At 40.9% G+C, this 23,285-nt stretch overlaps 1 protein-coding gene across 1 annotated transcript in view; it reads left to right on the top strand.

Annotated features, from left to right (window-relative positions):
* The window catches only part of KIF5C (kinesin family member 5C), a 548,720-nt gene that overhangs the window by 276,770 nt on the left and 248,665 nt on the right, over positions 1-23,285 (top strand). Inside the window, exons 8-14 of the mRNA XM_086957253.1 lie at positions 2,545-2,669; positions 3,656-3,760; positions 4,123-4,271; positions 5,990-6,138; positions 17,501-17,676; positions 19,842-19,910; positions 20,861-21,067. Of these exons, the coding sequence (XP_086813379.1) occupies positions 2,545-2,669; positions 3,656-3,760; positions 4,123-4,271; positions 5,990-6,138; positions 17,501-17,676; positions 19,842-19,910; positions 20,861-21,067 (980 nt within the window). The remainder of the gene's footprint in view (positions 1-2,544; positions 2,670-3,655; positions 3,761-4,122; positions 4,272-5,989; positions 6,139-17,500; positions 17,677-19,841; positions 19,911-20,860; positions 21,068-23,285) is intronic.

The following is a 23,285-nucleotide window of genomic DNA, read 5'->3' as shown; positions in this document are numbered from 1 at the left end:
GCAGCCCACACACTTTCCATGCAGATAGCTTGTGATGGGTTTATCAGCGCTATGGCGGATAAACAGTGCTGTCACCTCCTGGCGCTATGCGATGTGGGGATTGCAGACCAAATCCACCAACAATCACCAACAGAGTGAATCCTCATTCGCAATTTGTGTTGTGTACATTGAAAAGAGCAATTTTGTGATTCCAAAGGCTCAAATTTGAATTTAGCAACTGTAAAATTGCTTTTTACATCTGACCCTACGTATGTTATATATGTACATCAGAGGATCCATAGAATATGTTCTCCGTTTTTTCCTGGTGACTTGAAATGTGCATGATTACTGTAGCCTGAAAAACATAGATGACAAAGAAAGATAGAGGTGCACAACAGTCAGTCATTTCACACAAAAAAAGTCCCATTGAGATTCCAAACGTGTTACAGTTCTTTTTATTTTGCTTGTTAAAAACAAATAATTATATGATACAGCAAAAGACAGCCAATGTGTTTCATCAACTTGAGTGGACTTTTTCCGGGCTGTAATACAGTAAATGCATGCAGTGCATGAAACTAAATGTGCATATAAAACCTTTCTGTTCCCGTAAACTACTTTCAACCCCGTACCTTCATCCATCAGGACCACGAGGTTTAGCGCTGGGATACTCTTGGGTGACTACGCGCTCTATAAAAACCTAAAATAAATAAATAAATAAATAAATATGTGGTGTATTTAATACATAAACCCACAAATACTATAGGTACATAAACAACACATAGTTACCTAGCACAGATAAGATAATACATCCCCATACAGCAACAACATAAACGTCATGAGTTGGTTGAAACCCCTCGGGTCCAAGCAAAAAGAATAGTTATGTACAATTTACAAACTCATTTACAACACTCTTGAAATACTGTATAATAGAGTGGACCTTATTGATACATGCGCGGCCAATCATCATAACCAAAACAGGAAGGCTATTATCAAAAAGAATCAATGACTAGATGATTGCAGAAATTAATAACCTATGACACCATTGAGGGACAAGGACCAAAAAAAGGAGGACCACGTGTTATTGGCATAAATACTAATAATAACAATCATGAACTTATTTTCTCAAGGTATCATTCAAAGTTCATCACATCATACTGAATGTGTGGCCAAGACAAAAGGTGAAAAGAAAAAAAAACGATAAGCAGTAAGAAAAATAAGAAGATTAGTAGGCTGTGTTCCACATCAGCCACAAGTATGGTCTGCATAATCACATTTTCGCTACATACTGTATTTAGGTTCTATTATCTAGTTATGTCCGGCCAGCAAGCCATTCAGCATCCATACACCAACATGCAGAATTCCCTTGCATGCATGGTAATTACCATTTCCCAGTTTAAACTTAAAATCTAAAACAATTTCCGGCCAGCAAGCCACATGGTCACCACTGTCCTCACAGGAAACATTAATAAAACTTATGGGAGGTCACAGTTCGTGTAGTATAATATACCTGAAGATAGATTGTTTTAAAAAGAAAATGCAAATGGGCAAATGAAAATTAAGTATATGCAAAAGCTTAGATATTTCAACTGGGCTACTCGGCTCCACGAGGCAACGTCGTCAAGGAGCCATGTTAACACACCAGTCCTAATTCAAGGAGCATTGTCGTACGTATATGGGGACACCAAGCCCTGTGAATGTACGGAGCTATGTTACCGGCGCAGTCCCAATACCAGGAACAGTCTCATAGGCACCAATACACGGCCAAAGAGAGCCCCAATTAATTGCACTATTGATATGAACAAAAAACTGAATGTTTTGAAAGAAACAGACAGAAATAGAAAAGTAAAGAGAAAATATGAAAAAATAATAAAGAACAAAATGAGAGACAAATGCAATAATGCATACTAAAGAGAGTTAAGTCCACATGTTTACTTTTACACAGTTCTAGGGCATAGTGTTCTAGATCATGACAATATCATAAATATATTTTGCAAATATATATTATGCACAAAACAGTTCACATCTACGATCCAGCAGGGCCCCAAAAACAGGATTCTCAATATTTAATAATTTGCAGAATATATTTCCACAAAGCCAGGAGATAGACCTCTATTCCATAATATGGACAAGGGATATTTTTCACAAGAAATCATGGAGTTCCTCATCAATGTTATGGCCCATTTCCACACTGCATAAACGGCAGATCCAGGCTGCCTCATTTTTCCATGTTGCCTCAAAAGTAGCTCCCTGACCCCCTCCCCCCCCCCCCTCTGGGTTTAGGAAGTATATGGTGAACACCAAGAAACTAAAGAAACTATATATCTGCTTTGTTAACGTGACGTCCAAGAAAATAATTTTAGTTCCAGAATACCAGTAATTGTTAATCGAACAGAGCTCTTCATTAAAATAATTGTTTTCTTTTCATAATGTAAAATGTATGTACCGTTATGACTTCAGTCCTAAATCAATTCTGGTTGAAAACTATGAACAGTATCTAAAATAAAGTGCCATTAGTTTCAAATGTGCTTTATTTACAAATATGCTAAAACAAATTTTTTATCGTAGATATGAATGAACACAGTTCAAGAAGTCATAGCATATTTTTGATAAACATAAAGCAGGAGAACGTGGAAACAGAAAAGAAACTCTGCGGAAAGCTTTACCTGGTTGATTTAGCAGGAAGTGAAAAGGTAATTTGATAGAATTGTTTGAATTATGTTGAGTTTTTTCTTTTATGTATGGAATATTTTTTATACTATATTCATCCCCCCTTAAAGTAAGGAAATGGGAAGAGTCCCATCGCGTGAATGTAAGGAGTATTTGTTGTGCAACTACAAATATTAATGTTCTACTTTATCTCCTAGTGTGTGGTTCACTGAAACAGATCTGTTATAAGAACATTTTGAATCACAAATACATAGTTGGATTAAACTTCTAACTTGACTATTAGGGATAAAGAACTCCCTTGCCCACTACATCAGTAACTCATGCCAAAATGAAATATTACAAGGCTTATTTGTTACAGCACAGTACATAAATTCCAAAAAAGATAAAAAATAAAATCAGTAGTGTGGGAATTATTTTGGTGCAATTGTGGTCAGCCTTAATGGGTGGAATGTGCGAAAATGAACATTGAGTAGGAAATTCTACAGTCTTTTAATACCAAATTGGTGAAGGCCCAATTTTGGTTGCTTACAAAACATCCCATGGTATTGTTGCAATGCCACTGCAGAGAGGCCCCTTAAGCTTCCCTCTGCAGTAGCGTGACAGAGGAGCATCTCTTCTTTTGTACTAGCGCACTTTGCTGTTCTTTGCCCCGGGTGCATGACTTTCCGCACCCCTTGCGTCCTAGCCCTCGGGAATTATGGTGTTTGGTAAATTATTTTGATCATCTCTATGGTCTCTTGCACTTAATATTCAATCAGAAATCTGTGATTGCTCAGTGATACAGTAAATGTGTTATGGTGCCCTTTATTTTAGTGCAATCTTCTTTGGGTGACCCTTGCAGTCCTCCTCGCAAATGCAGATCTCCATTTGAAAATTCACATTTGCATACTCCTTGATTTACATGCCATGCTTGTTCCACTCCTGAGACTGATTAATGCAAATTGTATGTTTGCTTGGAAATGCGCATGCTGACATGGCTATCTTTTTCCTTTAATGTGGTGCATGTTAGGTCAGCAAAACAGGAGCAGAAGGAGCAGTTCTCGATGAAGCAAAGAACATCAATAAGTCTTTGTCTGCTTTGGGCAATGTGATTTCTGCACTGGCAGAGGGAACCGTAAGTAACCTTTGTTGTAATTCCATATGCATTATTTAGGGCCTGAGTGATGTATATAGCGCCTTATACTTTGAAGCTGAGAACCAATAAATCAATTAAATAATAAAACGAGCCACTGTGAAAAACCTACATAGCAAAACATGCAAGTAAAGAATTACAAGCAGCTTCTCCACAAAGAGAAATAATTGAGTCTCTATGAACCATGATGGTACTTGTAACTCAAGTAATGTAAACTTTTTAATGCAAATTTTTAAAAAAGTAATTTTTTGTGTAAACTGTAGTTTTACAATTCGTATATTGTAATTGTTTTTAATTGCCCGAAGTGATAACATTTTACTTGTATTGAAATATTTATTTTGTAGAAAACCCACGTTCCATACCGGGATAGTAAGATGACCAGAATCCTTCAGGACTCGCTTGGCGGGAATTGCAGAACCACCATTATCATATGCTGCTCACCTTCAGTTTTCAATGAGTGTGAAACCAAGTCAACGTTGATGTTTGGGCAGAGGTACTAGATGCTTGGTTGAACAGTTAGGGTGCTGAATAGTATGCAGGTTTATAAATATCCCTGCAAGAGATGTAGGCTCAATCAATGGATTATATGTCTTGAACCGAATAAATTAATCAGATTCCACTTGTTTGTGTGGTTTCAGCAAACATTGCTAGTGGTTTAACTTGTACCATATCATGATACATGATGCAATCGGGGCTGCAAAAGTTCTAAGCAGTAATAATAATAATAATAATAATAATAATAGTAATAAATAATAATAATATGAACATTTATAAAGCACCTGGTTACACCCACTGGGGTGTCCCCGCGTTATGATGAGTAGCTGACTACAGAAGAACCTGGACAAATCAAAAGACCCTACAGGCGCTGAAAAAGATGTGTTTTTAGGTCTTTCCTGAACCTAGCCTCTGAGACCTCTAACCCAAGGCTCAGAGGAAGTTTGTTCCAGTTCTGAGGAGTCAGGAGGCGAAACGACCGGCCACCCATCCTAGCCCTCATGACCTTGGGAACAAGTAGCAAGCCTGTCCCACAGGATCTAAGTTGCCTTGTGGGAGCATAGCGTGTGATCAAGTCAGCCAAATATGCAGGACCCGTTCCCTGGGAGATGCGATGACATACGCAGAGTGCCTTAAACAGCACCCTTTCCCTGATGGGAAGCCAATGAAGGGTTGCCAGGGCCTTCCAAGAGGAGGCCCGCCTCGGTTGCATGAGGACCAGCCGCGCGGCTGCGTTTTGTAGACACTGAAGTGACATAGTAACAATTATTCTAATGACATTTTCTGGATCTTTCTTTTTATGAGAATATTGTTTCAGTGTGCTATTTAAATCCAGATTGAAGGGGCTAAGCGAGGCTTTCAGATTTGTGGTATTTGAAGGTTGGTCCTAATTCAATTATTCATTTTTGAAAATTCAATTTGCTGAAGGGGATGTGATCTAAATGGACCTATTTTGTAGGTGGGAGCAGTGTATCACATCAAGGAGCTGTAGAGAGATACAATTAGTCCAACAAGTGTGTTTTTCTACGGATCTGTCACTTCAGTGAGAAAAACGAGCTCAAGCATTTCACCAAAATTGTGGGGCTAGTCTTTCACAAGGTAGTCGAGACCTAAGATCCCCAAGTAACAGTATAGTTAGTCTATGATTTATTCTCCAATGTAATTCTATAAATTAGCTTCATGTGAACCAGATGTTCTGTGCCAGTGTTTATAAATGCATTGCTAAATTGGTAATTTCTTCCAGGACAGAAGTGTCTTATTCTGATTTGCAAATATTGACTACTTTGATGAAGCAATTTTTTCTGGATTTGCCAGTTTGCAAAAATACAATATTGAATAGCCCAATCTTCTAATTGGGAGCTTCCATGTCTCATTGTGTATAGTTCAGAATTAAATACTATGAGACATATTCATTTTTCAGGAGCCAGAGTCAAGTACTGGTTGCAATAGTGCGAGTCTAGTTGCAGGTGCATTGGAAAACAAAGATTTGCTATTTATTATTTTGTTTACATACACACATAAGAATTAAATAGCTTTGCCAGTGTGATCCAGAATAGGTTCATGAAGCTCAGTGGTACATTGGATAGTAGGCAATTTTTGATAATAATTATGACTGCCTAGTTTACTAAACCATAGTAAAACTTGGACCTCTCATGCCTACTGCAGTGAGACCTAAAAATACTTATCACATGTACATTTTCTTTCCGTATCAAACAGGGCCAAGACAATTAAGAACACTGTGTCTGTGAACCTGGAGCTCACCGCTGAAGAATGGAAGAAAAAATATGAAAAAGAGAAAGATAAGAACAAGAGTCTTAAAAATGTTATCCAGCATCTGGAGATGGAGCTCAACAGGTGGAGGAATGGTGAGTAATGCCAATTTCAACTGAAGTGGAAATGGATCAGTGGATTTTATTAGATATGTGTTTATTTTGGGAGCTCCTTGTTGCATAAAATACCTTCACCTGCAGACAATCACAGCCTTACAAGTTCCAAGGAAATTTCATAAAGGTACAGAGGCATGGGCCTGAATGTCCTTTAGAACTCAGTATATGTATCCAAGAGCTGTAGCACTGTTTCATCCCAGCTATGCTATTCTTCTAACTCACATGGGACTCTTTGGGTGTGAAACAATAAATGGGAAACATGCAAGGAGTTTATCCCTTACTACATTTTCTGTAGATGTACTTAAATTCATTGCTTGGAAGCAATTGTCAGTTTAATTTGATAAATGTACCCTGAATATGAATGTCATCACATTGAAAGGAATTATTCATGTCTTTCTGCCATTTACATCCTAATGGGTAAATAGAAAATAATGTTAAAGAACATTCCTACTTGAAAGGGTTGTACTAGCTCTCCATGCTTTCTGCCCTCCTCTGGTGAATAAGGTAAATGTGAAAGTGCTTAAGTGTTCTTGAGGACCTATGACAAACTGAGGGTATTTAATGTTTCATCTTGGTGTTTGATGTTGGGCAACATAATGTGCTTCTGAAAATTATACAAAAGTTCTGAGAAGCATCTTCTTTATACATCACACCAGGAACTGTATCACATACAGTAGTCACTAAAATCTTTGATTTAAAAATGGTTTCTGCCTCAGTTTTGGGCTAACTGGTGTCTTAATTAGTAAAAAAGTTAGAGCAGCAGTGTTTTACCACTTCTGATGCTGTATCGTCATCGCAATGCAACACCCATCGTTATGTTGATATTTGGTTCCAAGATCTCACAAAACTGTTCCTTCATTGTTGCCTGGTGAGCATTGTAGACTGGAATGTAAGGCTTCCTTGAAGGCACTTTGAGGTTCACTTTCCTCAGTGGTATGAGCTGTACTGGTCAAGGCAGATGTACTTAAAACTGCACAGTTGGAAAATGGTCAAGGACTAATGTGGTTGATATGACAAGTCAAATGTGTGCCTGATGTTTTGGTCAATATTTTTGTGCTTTTAGTGAACTTTTTGTCGGCTTGTTGTTTTTTTAACTGATCCCAATGGGAAAGTGACCTTGCATGTTTTTCAAAAAAATGTCTGGTGATATAAGAGGACATAGAAAAGGGCCACTGACAAATATTAGTTGTAGCCTGGGGCATGGTATAACACTGGTAATGATGGAAGTGATTATTTTATTGTGCAGTGAATCAACAGGCATTTCAAGGGCTGACAAGGGAGCATTGTTTAATAATATAGTGGAGATGTCTGTGAAACAGATTGCCGGGCAGCCTATTATGAAGATCTTTGGATAATAATCTATGAAGGTTTTTACAAATGAGAAGGTATTAGCAATGCCATATTTGAAGGTTCTGCCTCTTACTATTTCTATGGCTGTCTGCAATGATTGGTTCTTGATGGTTATTTAAGTAATTACATTTTAAGTTCCTAAAAGAGCCCTTTGTTGCATTTGGATTGTTCTTTTGTACTTAAATATGTTGTATTAGATTTGTTTAGCATCCCATTCCAACTTCATGATTGTTGTTATTGGTCCTGCTTTTTCTGATTATCTAGTGGAACTGATAGTAACTTATGTGAGCTGTGAGGCAAACGTGTAAGTCTGAAATGTATGCAAATTTGAAGAAGTGTGATAGATAGAAATGGAAGACATACTTACAAGAGAAATATACCAAGAACAATAGTAATTGGGACATACAATTGGAAATCGATGATTGTGTCATGTTCAAGCTTGGCAACGCTGATAACTGGTATTTAAAGATTTCTAGGATTCATTATGTGTATTATGATATAGAGTATGATCGATGAAGAAGATAAATGAGGATGTACTGTGTGAAACCTATTGTGTAGGTTGAAGAATTAATTAAAATAGGACAAACCGGGGTCAATAGGACTTCAGTCTTATTTAGAACAGAGGGGCATATTTAAGGGTGATTGCGCCAACGGAACTTTACTTTTTGATGTTCCGGTGGGGCAATGCCCTGCACCATGTTTGCGGGGTGGCGTTGAGCCACTTTTTGTGGCGTGGTGCCGCTTGGTAAATGTGGTACTCTTTCACGCAAGTATCTGCGTGAAGGGGGCATGCAATGGCTGTTGCTGTTCCACCGCAACACACATTGCTTTTTGATGCTGCCCCAGATTTACAAGGTGTATGCAATACAGGCATTAGAATGCCACAACAAGGAGAAATACTTTTTCTGTGGGCCCCATTCTGCAGCACACGTTGAAAGAGCAGGGCACCATGAATGGTTGTTTATGTGAGGGTAGGCGTCTCTTCCTCCACGTAAAAAATCATTAAATGGTGGTGGTTTGCAACTTCTGTGTGTGCTGCATTCTGCGGTGCACGTGGAGGTAACACATCACCATTATGGGTTGTTTATGTGCAGCAGTCCTGTTTACTATCCTTAACCCCATTGCTGCTGCCGTCGGCCGCTGAACGTTCGGAGCACTACCTGGTTGGTCCGTTGTTGGAAAACGGCGACCGGGAACTAAAGGAGGAGGGATGCCACGCTGTTGATACTTCCGGATTCAAGTTGCACCCGCTTGAACAGGAACCTGACTGTGGATCCCCTCCCGGTTTTTGGGCTTAATCTGCACACTTATTAAGCACGGCCAGTACAGCACTTTGATTCCATGTGCTTATCATCGTTATATTCTTAAGAATTCCACCACGTTGAACTTATAAATGAAGCTTCTACAAGTTTCACTCCAATTGACGCGAGCAGATTCAATAGAAATTTCACTCCAGACCTACATGAGTGTAGGTTGTATCTGAAGCCCTGAAGAGTCGTAGTGTGTTGTTCCCACACAACGAAACACGTGTCGGCTGGTTGTGGAATCATTAAACTTTCATTCATCTTCCAAGAAACATAACGAATTTGCAACTGTCATGTTATTTGGCTATATACTTACAATGTTATTCATTGCTTAATTACTATTGATATACCTTGTTTGTTGTGTGCGAGAGCTTTGCTGTTTTACACTACCTGTTTGGTGCTGTGAACGTTCAACGGCTGATGCGGCCCCGCCCACTCTTTCGAACTCCCAGCACTGTGCGGAAATAACAGCCGCAGCTATGAGGTTAAGAAGAAGCGGCTGTATGGTGTCTTATTGTCCCTAGGGTGTGGCACACAGCAGTTTTGTGCTGTATGTTAGAAGACAAAGGATACTTACATTATATATACATTTTGAAAACAAAGTAAAGCTCTTTTCAGATAGATCTACATTACCAGCAATAAGAATCAAATAACTGTGAGCGTATATATGGAAACAAATTGAGGGGTGAGTTAGTGAGTTAGAGCTTTCCAGTGTGGCTAGGTTACTGTCCCTCAATTTACCAAAATAGAAGACCCAAAAATACTGTATGAGCTACTTACGTATATACGCCATTCTTGGTTTATATCCAAATATTATCACAACAAAATAATCTAAAATATTCTTTGATTTTATAGTAGCAACTCATGCCATCAAGTGTTTCGAGACTCAATTATGTCGCTTCATCAGGGCAAATGAACACAATTTACATTGACTGCATGATTTTGGAATCGCTTGATGTGCTTGAGTTATTGCCTATGCAGTTGCACCCAGCTCTAAAGTCACTGTTGGATAAACCTAAAACCAGCTGATAAAACATTTACTAACTACATTATGCACATTCAGCAAGGGCTAAAACAATACTCATGCTGTAGACTTTCGTTGTGTGAAAAAATGCCTTAAATGTTTTGTTTTTTTTAAATGGTGGATTGTACTTTTTGTGTCTGAATTTGTATGATTAAGAGTATGATTTTGCCATTTGCTTGGATCAAAATCTTTCCCTATACCATATATTTAATTGTATTTTGATGGTGATATAGGAATTACCTGTACATATCTGTTGTTGTTTTTTTTTTTTTTTTTTTTTACTCCTCACATCCGACAATAGGCAGGAGGTGCATCCCAAAAGCCAAACATAGCCCAAACCGATGAGTGTTATGACATCCTAAATCTAGCCACCTTCAACCTTTAATTGGAAGTTTGCGGGAGCCACTGCTCACTCCTCCTATGTCACGGTTTGTCTTCAATCCTTGGACTACTAGTGTTCGTTATCCAGCCTGTTGATATAAGGAATGGTTCCCACTTCTTGACCCTCTTTACGGAACCGTTTATACAATCTATCCTACCAATACATTTCACTAAGTTAACCTAATCGGTGCAGGTAGGTAGAATGTTGGATATCCATTTAATTCAGATTTCCCTGCCTGCAAATATTAGAATAAAGAGTAAGTAGCCCTTCGCCTTCTAGAATCTCGATATTAATCTGAGTCAAGCTTACTTACCACTAGCTTTTGTTTCATTACTTCTTTTGCTATTTTACCCACTTCTTGCCAGAAGAGTTGGATACCCGGACAATGCCGAAGTAAATAGACGTAGTCAGCATTGTTAAGGGTGAATTTCAGACAACACCTTGTCTTTTGCCCTCCCAGTTTCAAGAGCTTTTAAGGAGACCAGTTGGCCATGTACCTAGTAAACAAATGGTTTCTCCTCAGAGGTGCAGTTCTCACATTGGACCACAGTGTAGGCACTGATATTTGCCAGAGCTGTATTATTTCTGATAAGGGCACGTTCGCTTTCCAGATCGCATCTAGCATTGTGGGGGCCCATCTTCAGCTTGTACCAGAATCCAGTGCCAATTAGAGACCTCTTTTTTTCAGTGTCAGGATACTTTGTAGTTCCTCCTCCCGTTCTGTTCTGTCCCCCAATTTAGATGGTTCCGCGGACCAACTCACTATTTGGCAATACTTGAATCTGGAGAGCCTATTGTGTCTAAGCCTTACTTGAGAATCCCATGAGCTCAAGGTACCCTCCTCAAGCAACTAGCCCCATCCTAATATTCCCGCATCCAGAAGCTGGATGGCTAATGCATCTTGTAGACACTGTGGGGTTCCGGGAGACTTCCATATTGGAACCATGTTGCTGTAGTATGGGATTACCAGGATCCTTCTGACTTGGATCAATAGTTTGCTGCACTTATCAATCTAAATCTAATCTTTTAAAAATATTTAGGGTGATCAAATGTGAAGAGGAAATAATTGCCTTCATCAGGTAGAACTTTTATTAATGCATGGTAACATGGGGACACCTATTGATAGCCGCTTGTCAATAATAGCCTAACATTCTTCAGTTGGAAAGCCCAGCAGTATAACTTCAAGTCTGGAAGTGCTATGCCTTCGTTTGTTTTCTTTTTGGTTAATGTTTTCTAGGCAATTCTATCCCTGATGAAGATACTCCATTCCCCCTGTGGTTTTTTAACCCACTCTGCCCTGAAATGTAAGGGTAATGCATTGAAACTAAAAGTACATTTTAGAAGGATAGTAATTTTTATTTCCTCTGGGACAAATCTGGTTCAAATTCCCAGATTCAAATATAAGACCATGGGCGGAAAATCCTTTAATGTTCTGGCAGCTAAAGCCTGGAACACCCTACCCGCCAACCTTAGAGCCATAGACAATGAGAACAACTTCAGAAAACTCCTCAAGACATGGGTCTACAAATTACCAGACTCCTCTGTCCTGGCTGCTATTTAGTTCTCTCTTCCACTATACTCCACCTTCCCAGTTATTTCTCTGCAGCTCGCCTAGCGCCATGATGCTCCCCTGGGAGCGAACGTTAGCGCTTTACAAATGCTCATAAATATCAAATATCAAATTTGGTTTGTTCTCCCTAAAATAGAAAGGGGAAGGTAGGCCCCTAGATGCACAGGTTTCCTGGTTTCCATATTAACATTTGTTTGTGCCATATTATCTACATCTTTCACTACTTGTACCCCTAGATATCTGATTTCTTATTTTTTCTAATGGATTATCGATGGCCCCATTCCAAGTCATAATTTCTGTTTTGTATTCGTTTCCGAGATAACCGTTGACACTTTTAAAATAATGTAAAATAAAAAGGAGCCCTTAAAATCTTGTGTATAAATCAGGTCATCTGCGTGGAGGGCCTCCTTTTCAACCCACTCGTAGTATTGAAAAGGTATGATCATCTGTTCACTCCTGATCCTTTTAGTGAGTGGTTCAATGTATAAGTTGAACAGTAAGGGAGATTGTGGGCACCCTTGGCGAGTGCCTCTTCCTATTTGGAATTGCAGCGTGAGAGAACCGTTAACTAATATCCGGACAGTGCGCGTTTTGTAGATGGTTCTTATTGCCTTGAGGAAGTTGTCACCTAAGCTACGGGGCTTGATGACTGCATATAGAAATGGCCAACTCTGTCTATAAAAGGCGTTAGGTGTCTGTTATAATGGTCAAAGGAGAGTTTGTTTGTGTAGCAATGTCTGTCGCACTCACAAAATCATGAGTCAGTTTGTGCAGCTGTCTATTTCATAAAGCCTTTTTGATTCTCATGAACAAGCCCTTCAATCATTTTATCTAGCCTTTTAGCTAATATTTGTGTGTAAATCCTCTAATCATGGTTAAGTAAAGATAAGGGTCTTTATGATTCACACCTGAGTTTTTATTAGGCTTTAAAATTATTGTTGTTGTAGTTTCATTCCATGGTGGTGGGATAGGGAGGTCGTCTACATAGATTGCTTCTATTTGACTGGTCAAGACTGGAGTAAGTTCCTCTTTCAAAACCTTATATAGCTAATTTGGTATAAGGTCAGGCCTGATGTCTTCCCCTTTTTTTAATCTTCTGACCATTTTGTATACCTCTACTTTACTAATTTCTTGAGTAAGATACTTCTGCTTATCCTGATCTAATATATGAAAAGTGCCCTCCTTTATCCAGTTATCCATTTGTTCTTCTGTAGCTATTCAATCATAAATGTATAGATTTTGAAAGAAGTTAACAAAGGCCCTCTCAATATCAGGATCTTCTAGACTGCGTTCGCTGGTTTCATTCATTTCTGTTTCTTTGATTATATTTCTGGCCTTGTCTACCCTTGTCTACCCTTGTCTTCCAAGCTAATAGCTTTCCACAACCCTAGCCATATTCATAGTGCACCAACTTACTAGCATCCCATTTTTTCCACACCACTCCTTCCAGATATTCTGTTAAGGATCCCTTGGGCTCTTTAATCTGGCTTTGTACATTTTATTTTTACAAGAGTTGTTACAGGTAGTCAGCTGCTTGTTAAATACTTCAATTTTCAGTTCTAATCCCTTCACTTTGTTATTGTTTTCTTTCCTTTTGTGTCCTGTGCTAGCTAATCAGTCCCCTCCACATAAAAGTTTTAAAGGTGTCCCATGTAATAAGTATGGGGGCAGAGTCCTTATTTAATTCAAAGTATTCTACGGTGTCTGGTTCTGATAATTTATAATCCCCTGCTCCCCTTGTAGTGCCCCATCAGGAGTCCATCTAGGTGGAGTTGGGGTACAATCAAGGGAGAGCTCCAGTTGTAATGCGGAGTGGTCTGAAAGATGCTCTGGTTGGTGAGTTACCTTCTTAAGTATATATCCCAGTTTACATCTATCAAAAAGAAATCTATTTGGGAGGCATGGCCATATTTCTTGTTATGATAAGTTTAGCCCTTATTCAGACCCTGCATCTGTCACCAGGAGTCTATTAAGCCCAGGTTCTTCATCGAGTGGTGGATACACTCCCTCATCTTTGGGGAATCAACCGTTGGTCTACTAGTGGATTTATCAAGAACTGGGTCTAACAATATATTAAAGTCCCATCTGTTACTATGTAGTTTCCAGTATCAGCTAACTGATTGTAGAGTTCCCTGAGCGGGGTTGGATCGTCTATATTTGGGCCATAGTAACCTACAAATGAATAACCCATGCAGTGTACTGTGACATTGACAATCAGCTATCTTCCCCTAGAGTCCTCCATGAAATTTTCCAGTAAAATAGAAACCCTTTCACATTACACGTTTGATTAGTATAGGCAAATTGTTTAATTCACTTTTGTCCCTTTAAAAATTTCCCCCATTCCTCTTGATACAAATGTATTTCATGCAACATTATGATATCATTATCAGATAATTTCAGAAATTCTAACATTTTCCTTCTCCTACTGGGTATACCCTCAGACCATTTATGTTCCATGTTAAAACCCTTAGGCTATGGATTTTGTTTGATTCCATCATTGTGTCTCTAGTACCTCTGTCATGATGCTATTCCAGCACTTTTAAAACCATTGTCGCAAGTGAGGACTATTACGTTTTTAAATTTTCTCCTCCTGCCCTGCACCCTGTGATCAACTAGTCTACTATTTACGTATGTTGTGTGTGAGCCCTCCAAACTTGTCACCACCCTACCCTCCCTGGGCAACCTTTCCTGTAACCAAACAGGGTACTTCAACATACCGATTGAGCTTTGTCTCTCCAGTTTACCTATTATTTGCCTAGCGTAGCATTTTTATCTGATTTATTAGACTCTCAACTGCAGGTATCTCTTTTATGTTGTATGCCTTATTGTTCCACATTACTCCTATTGTAGCTGGGAATTTCAGTTGTACATTGGCTCCTAGTGTTTTTGATTCCTGGGTGTTTTACCCCAGCTCCCATTGCCGGTTTTGGGTTGCCTTAACAATGTCTGACTTATATGAAAGGACCAATCGTCTTTTTTTAAAGCTATTTGCTTTCAAAGCTTCTGAGAGAATCTGCTCCTTTAAAGAATAGGTGTGGAAGTTAATTAGGATCTTCCTAGGTTTATCTCTATCGGGGTTTCTCGTGAAGTTATCCCGAAGCACCCTCTGTGTATCCTGGTCAAGTTCCATTGAGCTAACCGACGGGATGCAATCTTTAATTAGACATTCAACAAATATCTTTAAATTCCCACCTTCAGCCCCTTCTGGAATATTAAAAATCCTTAAGTTGCTCCTTCTAGTGTTATTTTCTAAGTATTACATTTTTTCTAGAAGTACTTCCCCCATCTTTAAAACCTGAACCTATTTACTGTTCGTCTCAACCTCCTCAAGTAATACCCCTGAAGAGGCTTCCATGGTGCATAATCTGTGCGTAAGGTCTGTCATTTTAACCTCAAGCTTCTCGCAGGTGCCTTGTATTTTAGCTTGATTGCTCTGTGATTTAGCAAATGTTGTCTTTATATCCTCATGAGTGTAAGTATTAAGGACCCTACACCCAGTTGATCAGTAGCACTTAGTGTTTTGTCCTCCTCTTCTTGAGGTAATGGTTGTATTGCCTCAGCCATATTATCTCCTGTCAAATCCTGGGAGAGAACTTGGAACCGATTCGTGCGAGCAAGGCCTGACTTTTTCCCTGTAGTTGTTTGAGCTCAGCTGTGCTGGTCCATGATGTGAGTATTGGTTGGTGTAATAGGGTCAGATCTGTTTAGATTAGGCTATTTTGCAATGTCCTGCACTTTAGACTAGGATCTAAGGGAAGGTGTGATTCTGACTCTCGCCGGATGTATCTCTAGTATCTCTGAAGTCTTTTTGATTACCAGCCTAATTTAGTGCCTGAGGGTTAGGTATAGTGACTGGCGGCTCTTATGCTTGAGAAGTAGAGGCTACAATGGGGGGGTGTAATTTACCTGCTCTGCTTTAGGCCATTAGCTTCCATCCCCTTATTCTGTAACAGGTCTGAACCAAGCTGATTGTTCCTTAGTATATACCTGTTTTTCCCTATAGGTCTTGTAGAGCCAGTTTCCGTAAGCCCTGTTGAGTCCAGCCGGTCTGTCTTCTTCCCAGGGACCTTCCTTGTGGTACTAGGGAGCTTTGTAGCATCTTGTCTTTTGGTTTTGGCCCTGAGCCCGGTTGCTCACTTAGGGCATGGAGATCCACTGCGCTTGTGCGGCGTATTGGAAAGTGCAGCTGCTAGCTTATGCTGATGTTGATCACCGTGCTTCAGAAACCAATCTGGGCTGAGGCACGCTGATCTTGGTGTAGCTGCGAGGTAGACAGCAGCCATGGAGCCCTGAGCGTTGCTGGCAGTGAAGAGCAGAGAGAAGGAAGGCCCATCCAGACCCATAAGGCTGCAAAGAAGAGTCTGACAATTGAGCAGAGGATACCACTTCGGCCTCTCAAAGGTAAACGGTTTACTCTCCCTTGCGCTTCTTAGTTAAGTGCCGGTAAGACGGAGAACTCTCGGCCAGCGTGCTAGCTGATACCCAGGTTTCCCCAATTGTACATATGTGTGGTTTACCGTGACGTATCTGAAAGGGAGAAAAGCAAACCATGAACAGCCACTCAAGGGGGCTTTTGTTTTCTTGAAGAAGTGCACTACTGAATGCACTACTTTTCTTTCCTTAGCTCCTGGAATTAGTTTTATGTAGTAGTGCGTTACATAGTTCATATCCATAATCACAGATTTGCAGGGCTAAATCAGAAAAAGAACAATTAGAAGTCATTTCTACTCCGCCCTTAGAATGTAATTGTCCGCTGTCCATAGATTAGGTAAACTTTGTGTTGTGTCGTGAATACAATATACTGGTATAAGATCAAACAGTTGTGTTTGTTTTTAATATTGCTAGATTCATTCATTGTGTTAAATGTTATTTCATAGAAAGAAAACATTGTCATTATTTCGTGATGTCATGTATATACTGTTGGTGAATGAACATCACCGTCTGCTTTTCGGAGAATTCTAAGATACCATCTTCCTCTCAATCAGACCCTATACGTCTTTTCACAGTACGAGGGTCACTTAGACTTTGGCGGAGGGGGCGCACCAACATAAACTCGCTGTTCCCTGCCCCACCTAGAGCGGAGGGAACTGCTGGGTTTTCTTTCTTGGGTGCCTCAGTTGGTGAAAACCCATGCCCTGGTGATCTCTTTTCCACTGTATTTTTGGATCAAAGTTTGGATGGGCCAACCATCACTGTTATTTTGCATAGGGGCATTGTGTTCTTTGGAAGGCAAATGTTCAAATGTTTCTGACATGTAGGGAAAAAGCACTCCCTCCGCATCAGAGATATTTGCCTTTTGCTTCCATTTAAGAAGTTTGTTACTGCTCAGCAAAATAGATGGCTGAGTGAGCCGCTTAAACATGGTGGACCATTTGGTATTCAATAGTAGAGAAAGCGTAAGGGCTGCACGGATAGATGTACTTCGATTACACATGACAGACCAGAAGACAAGGATCCCTAGATAAGGCAGACACTTATCTACCGGGGGACCAGAGGCAAGGTCCTCCAGTGATCTGTTGGGTTGTCTGGCCACCCACTGTGATCTAAACTGACCCTCCATGTTTTCACCTGGAACTCACTGCAAGTACTTGCCATTTATGTTTCTGATGGCAAAGTCTCTGCCAAAATTCCATTGAAATGAGGAATCGTGTTGTCCTTGCTCCTGATGCTGATCAATGTTCCATCACCTCTTTCATTGTGTGTCTCTGCAGGAGAAGCTGTGCCCGAGAGCGAACAGACCAGTGCAAAGGAGCAGAAGAACCTGGAACCCTGCGACAACACCCCGCTCATCGATAACATCGCCCCTACCGTCACCACCGTCTCCTCAGATGAAAAGAAGAAGTACGAGGAGGAGATTGCCTTTTTCTACAGACAGCTGGATGATAAGGTTTGACAATTCGAACAAATACTAGCTAGAATTATAGGAATTTGGTGATTTGCAAGTGAGCTACTTAGTCTGTGTAGGTGATGAATCACTTCCTTCACTCACTTCTTCCTTTTATTTCGAACAGTTGAATGCATTATGACAAGGAATCATATTCGCAATCCATTGTAACTTAGAGTTTGACTCATGTCTACTGTCTAGCAACGTAGCTTGGCAGATGCCAGGAACAATAAACATTAAAATTCCTGCCTGAAATAGATATTGAGTAAATGCGGACTCCTGAAATTTCAGTTGGCTCCTTATCTTGTGCATTTGCTTGCGTAAGAAGCTGAAGTCATGTCTATTTGATAATTAAGCTAGCATCTCTATCAGAGCCGTCTGCAAGCGCCATGAGTCTTTCCAAGTGATGTGTGCGCTATACAAATGTCCCTGATTTGATTTGATTTGCGGGCAGGCCTTTACTGCCTGCACGTTTAGAGCATGGCTGCCTTGCCATCTTCCTTGTGTGTGTGTTTCTAGGGTACTAGTCAGTCAAGACAAAATGCCGCAGCCCGCCTACTTTGCCGCATTCCGAAAACTGATTCTATCTCAAGCTCTCTACGTGGACTGCATTGGCTTTAAGTTGAGAACCGCATCAAATTAAAAACTTTAACCTATATGTTCAAGATTAAAACTGGCAAGGCCCCGGAATACTTAAATACTATTGTCCACCATACGTTCCCTCCGTTCATCCACTCAAGCTAAGTTTGCGGTTCCCAGGCACAGATTGTCACGTATGGGTGGCACATCCTTTTCTTGTCTGGGCCCTACTTTGTGGAGCTCCCTCCCTCTGTGATTAAGGAAAGAGACCATTTTTGCCCACTTTCGTAAGTCATTGAAAACTTGGCTATTCAATCAATAGATTTTTTCCTTTTTTCTCTCTTTGGTCCCTGTCAGGAGGCGCCGGGAAACCCTTGGGTAGCGCCTTATAAATTCGAAATAACATAACATAACGAGGCGATGAGAACAAGGCTTGAGTTGTCTCTCAGCTTCCTCTGCTTCCCTCTACCCCTCTCTGTAGGCTGCTTCATTGTCAAACAATTTACACATGGATATGCCCTAACGCCTTCCCAATGGCTCCCTCCAAACAAAATGTCTGGTATCCTGTCCAATGAAATCCTGGCATAATCCCCCCTCACCAAAGAAAAAAAATCGCAACCGGTATCGTCCATCCTTGCTAACACTCAGTCCCGCTACCTCATCCCTCCCGCAAGAAGTGGAACAAAAAGCTTGCCGGCTACCCACTTTTATTACTGAAAACGAGGAGCATTGGGTCAGACAAATCCAAAACATTAATAAAATGCAAAAATATACCTTTATGTTGCCTGGGGTGATGGCTAGCATTTACATGTAAACCCATACGGGTTCTAAACTATCGGCTGAACAATCGGGCGCTGTGGAGGACACTAGATATAATATTTTAGGATACCCTGAAAATGACAGTCAGCTGGAAATACACACATACCTCTAGTGCATAATGAGCATACATGGCATGAGCCATATCTGAAGGGCATTTGGACGATCGAACTTGAACTTTACGGTCATTACATAGGATGCTCACATAATGTAGAGTGTGCCAGAAACTTTGGCAACCAGTTCATGCTCCATCAGCTGGAGGATCACCCAGTATTGTGCAACAGAAATGTAAAACCTGCTCCTCGCTTCCAGTGGCTGTTCACTATCACACATCCCCACAAAATGGTGGTTTGCTTCTTTCACAATCTAAAATGAAAAGCATTTAGAACTACGTAGCCGGCTTTTTTTCACGAGTTTGAGAGGAAATGCAGCTTTATTAAGAAGAAAGATGTATCACTTTTATGAAGCAGGGCTTGCCCACTCTCATTGGCTTACTCAGAGTTGCAATCAGCCATTTTTTAATGTCTATAACTGTATTGTGAACTGAATGCTGTAATCTGATTACGTAATGTACTCAATGAATGTACACATTTAAATGCATGAGCTTTTATATGTGCAAAGGCCCTCTACATATGCAAAGGTCTTCACCGTGTGCCATTAACATTATTTTATTTCCCCATTTGAATCAAAGGAACTGTGTTCTCATTTCATTGCAATAAAAAGAAACGCATTGAAATAACAGAGAAATAAAACACACATATTATTTCTTCTAGGACGATGAGATCAACCAGCAGAGTCAGCTAGCGGAGAAATTAAAACAACAGATGGTGGACCAAGAGGAGGTAAAAAATGCGTGAAAAGCGATTATGGAGCAAGCGTGCATGTTTCTGTACTTTCCATGGTTGTCCATAAATCCAGCCTTTCAAGGGCAAACAGTTTTCCATGCCCTGCTTCAGTCAAATGGCTATCAGCACAAGGCATGGTGCTGCTAGCAATTTCCTACCAAGCGCGAAGAGTCTGTTCACTCTCGGGTTCTTCGCTCCGGCCTGCATGTGCCAGGGTCTGATAACAGACTCTTGCAGGATAAACTTTAAAAGCAATAATCCAACCAGATGCCTCTGAGCGCTATTACTCACATTAAAGGAACACATTCTGGCATTTGGAGTTAGAAAATGATTATATTGTACTCGGCTCAGCAAATTCTCTAGTCAAATGTTGTAGAGGTGACATAAGGGGCCAGAGCTGCCGATTTGGAACCAGGGCCGGATTGGGATTGCAAACCAACCCTAGAAATTAAATCGAGAGGGGGGGGGGGGGGGGGGGCGGGGTGGGGGGTGGGATCAGGCGGGAACACTGCTGCTGCTCTTTTGTTACAAGGGGCCAATTTTGCGAAACCGGCCCACAGTAATAATTTACGGTCTCCACCGGTCCATAACCAGCCACTACCCTTCCGCCCCACTGGGTAAATGCCCGGTGCCCGCTACGACCAGTCTGGCCCTGTTTGGAACAGGGCAACAAGGTTCGAGTCCGGGTGCCGGCTGAACATTCTGGGATTAAGATGCAAATCACCTAATCGCCCTGTGCCTAAACACATAAATACAAAAAATATGGCCCCGTGTAATGTAGTCCAGTGTGAATGTAAAGGGTTCTGATGCCTTTTGATCTAATTTGGCAAAATATGTAAGTGAAATGCCTGTAAATTGGTGCTGCTGTTGACTAGTCTTGCATACGCTCCTTTGAGCAAGGCGCTTATGAATAGAGCTTCACTCTGATGCCTGCCTTCTGTCTCCAGCTTTTGGCCTCCACCAGGAGAGATTATGAGAAAATACAGGAGGAGCTGACTCGCCTGCAGATTGAAAACGATGCTGCCAAAGATGAGGTGAAGGAGGTGCTGCAGGCTCTGGAGGAGCTGGCAGTCAACTATGACCAGAAATCTCAACAAGTGGAGGATAAGACGAGGGCCTCCGAGTTGCTGGTGGATGAGCTGACGCAGAAAACTGTAAGAGCATTGATTGTTTCTCATGTATTGGTGGTGCTTATTTTAATTGTAATGAGAGTGCATTGTTGCTATAACCTTGGAACTTCCACTTGGAGCAAACTGGTTCCCTGGCAGTTTTGATACTGGAGGGAGAGGTGTGGCGCCGCGGCCAGGGTGACTGACTCCGGAATCTGGGGATCAAGGTTCGATCCCCGGGGCCGGCGGCAGATTAGCCCAGCACTATGTGACTCTGGGCAATAGCTTGCTTAAACTTCCCGACGGCCCCCAGCGCCTAGAGACCCTAACGGGTGATGGTTCGCGTTTTACAAATGTGGATTATTATTATTACTAATGGACTTCTGTTTCGAGATATGTGTTATTAGCTATGATTAGTATTTACTAGAGTTTTGTGGATGGTTAAGCATCAGAACGGGTTACAGGAACCTGCCAAACATAGAACCTGCTGGTGTTTGGTCGATGATTGGGATTTGGGGACAGGATCATCTACCTCTCATTCAGTTTATCTTACTCGGGGAGCACATTCTTACTTGTAATATTTACATTATGCAGTTTTGTATGTTTGATCCTATTGGAATAACCAGCTCACCTGGTGTTTTGTGATACAATGCAAAGTATTAGCTGTGCTTTGGTGCTAGATATGATCCCTGAAGTCTGGGGTGTCCAAAGTATCTCCTAGAGCGCCAGATCCTAGACAGTTATCCAAGATAGTCAAATACAGTGAAGATGGATTACATTTAGATTAATTGCACACACATGTATTTTATGTTCATATCTTTACATTTTGGCGAGGATTCAGTTCTCCTCGGCCTACACTAGACAAACCTGTGCCGCATTGATCATGTGTTGATAAATCTAGGGCAGTTTAGACCTACCCTTACATACATGATGTGCGATAGTAGTGGACTGTGGCCTGATAGCATGAACCTTTGTTTACCGCCTAAACTGAATAGCCAAGAAGTTAATCCAGGAGTCCATTATGCCTTGGCTTTCCATGTTCTTTTGAGTAGGCAACATTGGAGTTCAAGAAATTTGGCAATGTGAAAAATAGCTTTCCCGAACAGTTGGCTGTATCTTCCTATCTCTATCCCTCATGTTCATATTTAGCACTGTGATGAATACCTCATCCTTTTCCCTTTTTTCAATTTTCATTCCATTCTCATTTGAAGTCGTTGGAAAATCTAAAGCAACTACTAGGCTCCACCAATTGGATTACCCATGCTGGCATCTTTATAGGATGCAGCATGTATTTCAGCAGAAATTGCAGGACTAATGGTTTGTCAAAACATCCTAATTGCCTCCTTTTTGGCCTGCACACAATGTACCACTGTTTTGTGCTAACTTACAAAAATGAAGTGCTGAGGACTTATAGTTTCATTTGTTGGACTAATTTAAACTTTTTTCGATGATAGAAACGTCAAATATCCACCTTCTTGTTATTGAAACCATAGGCTAAAAAATAAATACATTCCATTATTTTTAACACCCAAAATGGTCTGTCTACCTTGCATTGCATGGAGAAAAGGGGGGAGAAAACTACAGATTACAATGACTGTGTTATCATTGTATTATTAACGTGCTACATTTGTTATGCATGAATGATCATAAGGCAAACACAAGAAGATGGACGGAGCACTGACACTTTTCAGAAACTCAACCCCAGTCACAGATCTGGGTTGAATCCATCATCGTTATTTAGCTCACTTCGCCATCCCAGTTCAGACCCAGCCATCCCAGTTCAGACCCAGCCATAAGCAAATCAGTCTTGACCCTGTGCCTCATGGGAACAGCCCAGCCCGAACTGCCAAGCCAGGTCTTCCCTGGACTGGATAAAAAGCATCCTGGGACAGGTTTTGGGGTAACACCTCTCCAGCCAGGCTAACTTGAATCCAGTGGCAAAGTGAGCAAGGGACCCACGTCTGGGCATAACCTGCCAACCTAGGGTGAACAAAGCAAACACAAGAAGATGATGGACGGAGCACTGAAACTTTTCAACCACTCACCCCTAGTCACAGATCTGGGTTTAATTCATTCATCCTTTTGTTCTCTATGTCACCCCAGTTTGGACCCAGTCATATGCAAATCAGTCTTGACCCTGCTCCTCATGGAACTGCCCAGCCCGTACTGCTGGGCCAGGTCATCCCTGGACTACAAACAGGCATCTTGAGACTGGTTTCGGGGTATCCTTCATCAGCCAGGCTAGCTTAAATCTAGTGGCACA

The sequence above is a fragment of the Lissotriton vulgaris genome, chromosome 2_1 (genome assembly GCF_964263255.1).
Source record: "Lissotriton vulgaris chromosome 2_1, aLisVul1.2, whole genome shotgun sequence".
Classification (NCBI taxonomy): Eukaryota; Metazoa; Chordata; class Amphibia; order Caudata; family Salamandridae; genus Lissotriton; species Lissotriton vulgaris.
Note: the sequence above shows the minus strand (reverse complement) of the source record. Positions and strands in the feature narration are given on the sequence as shown.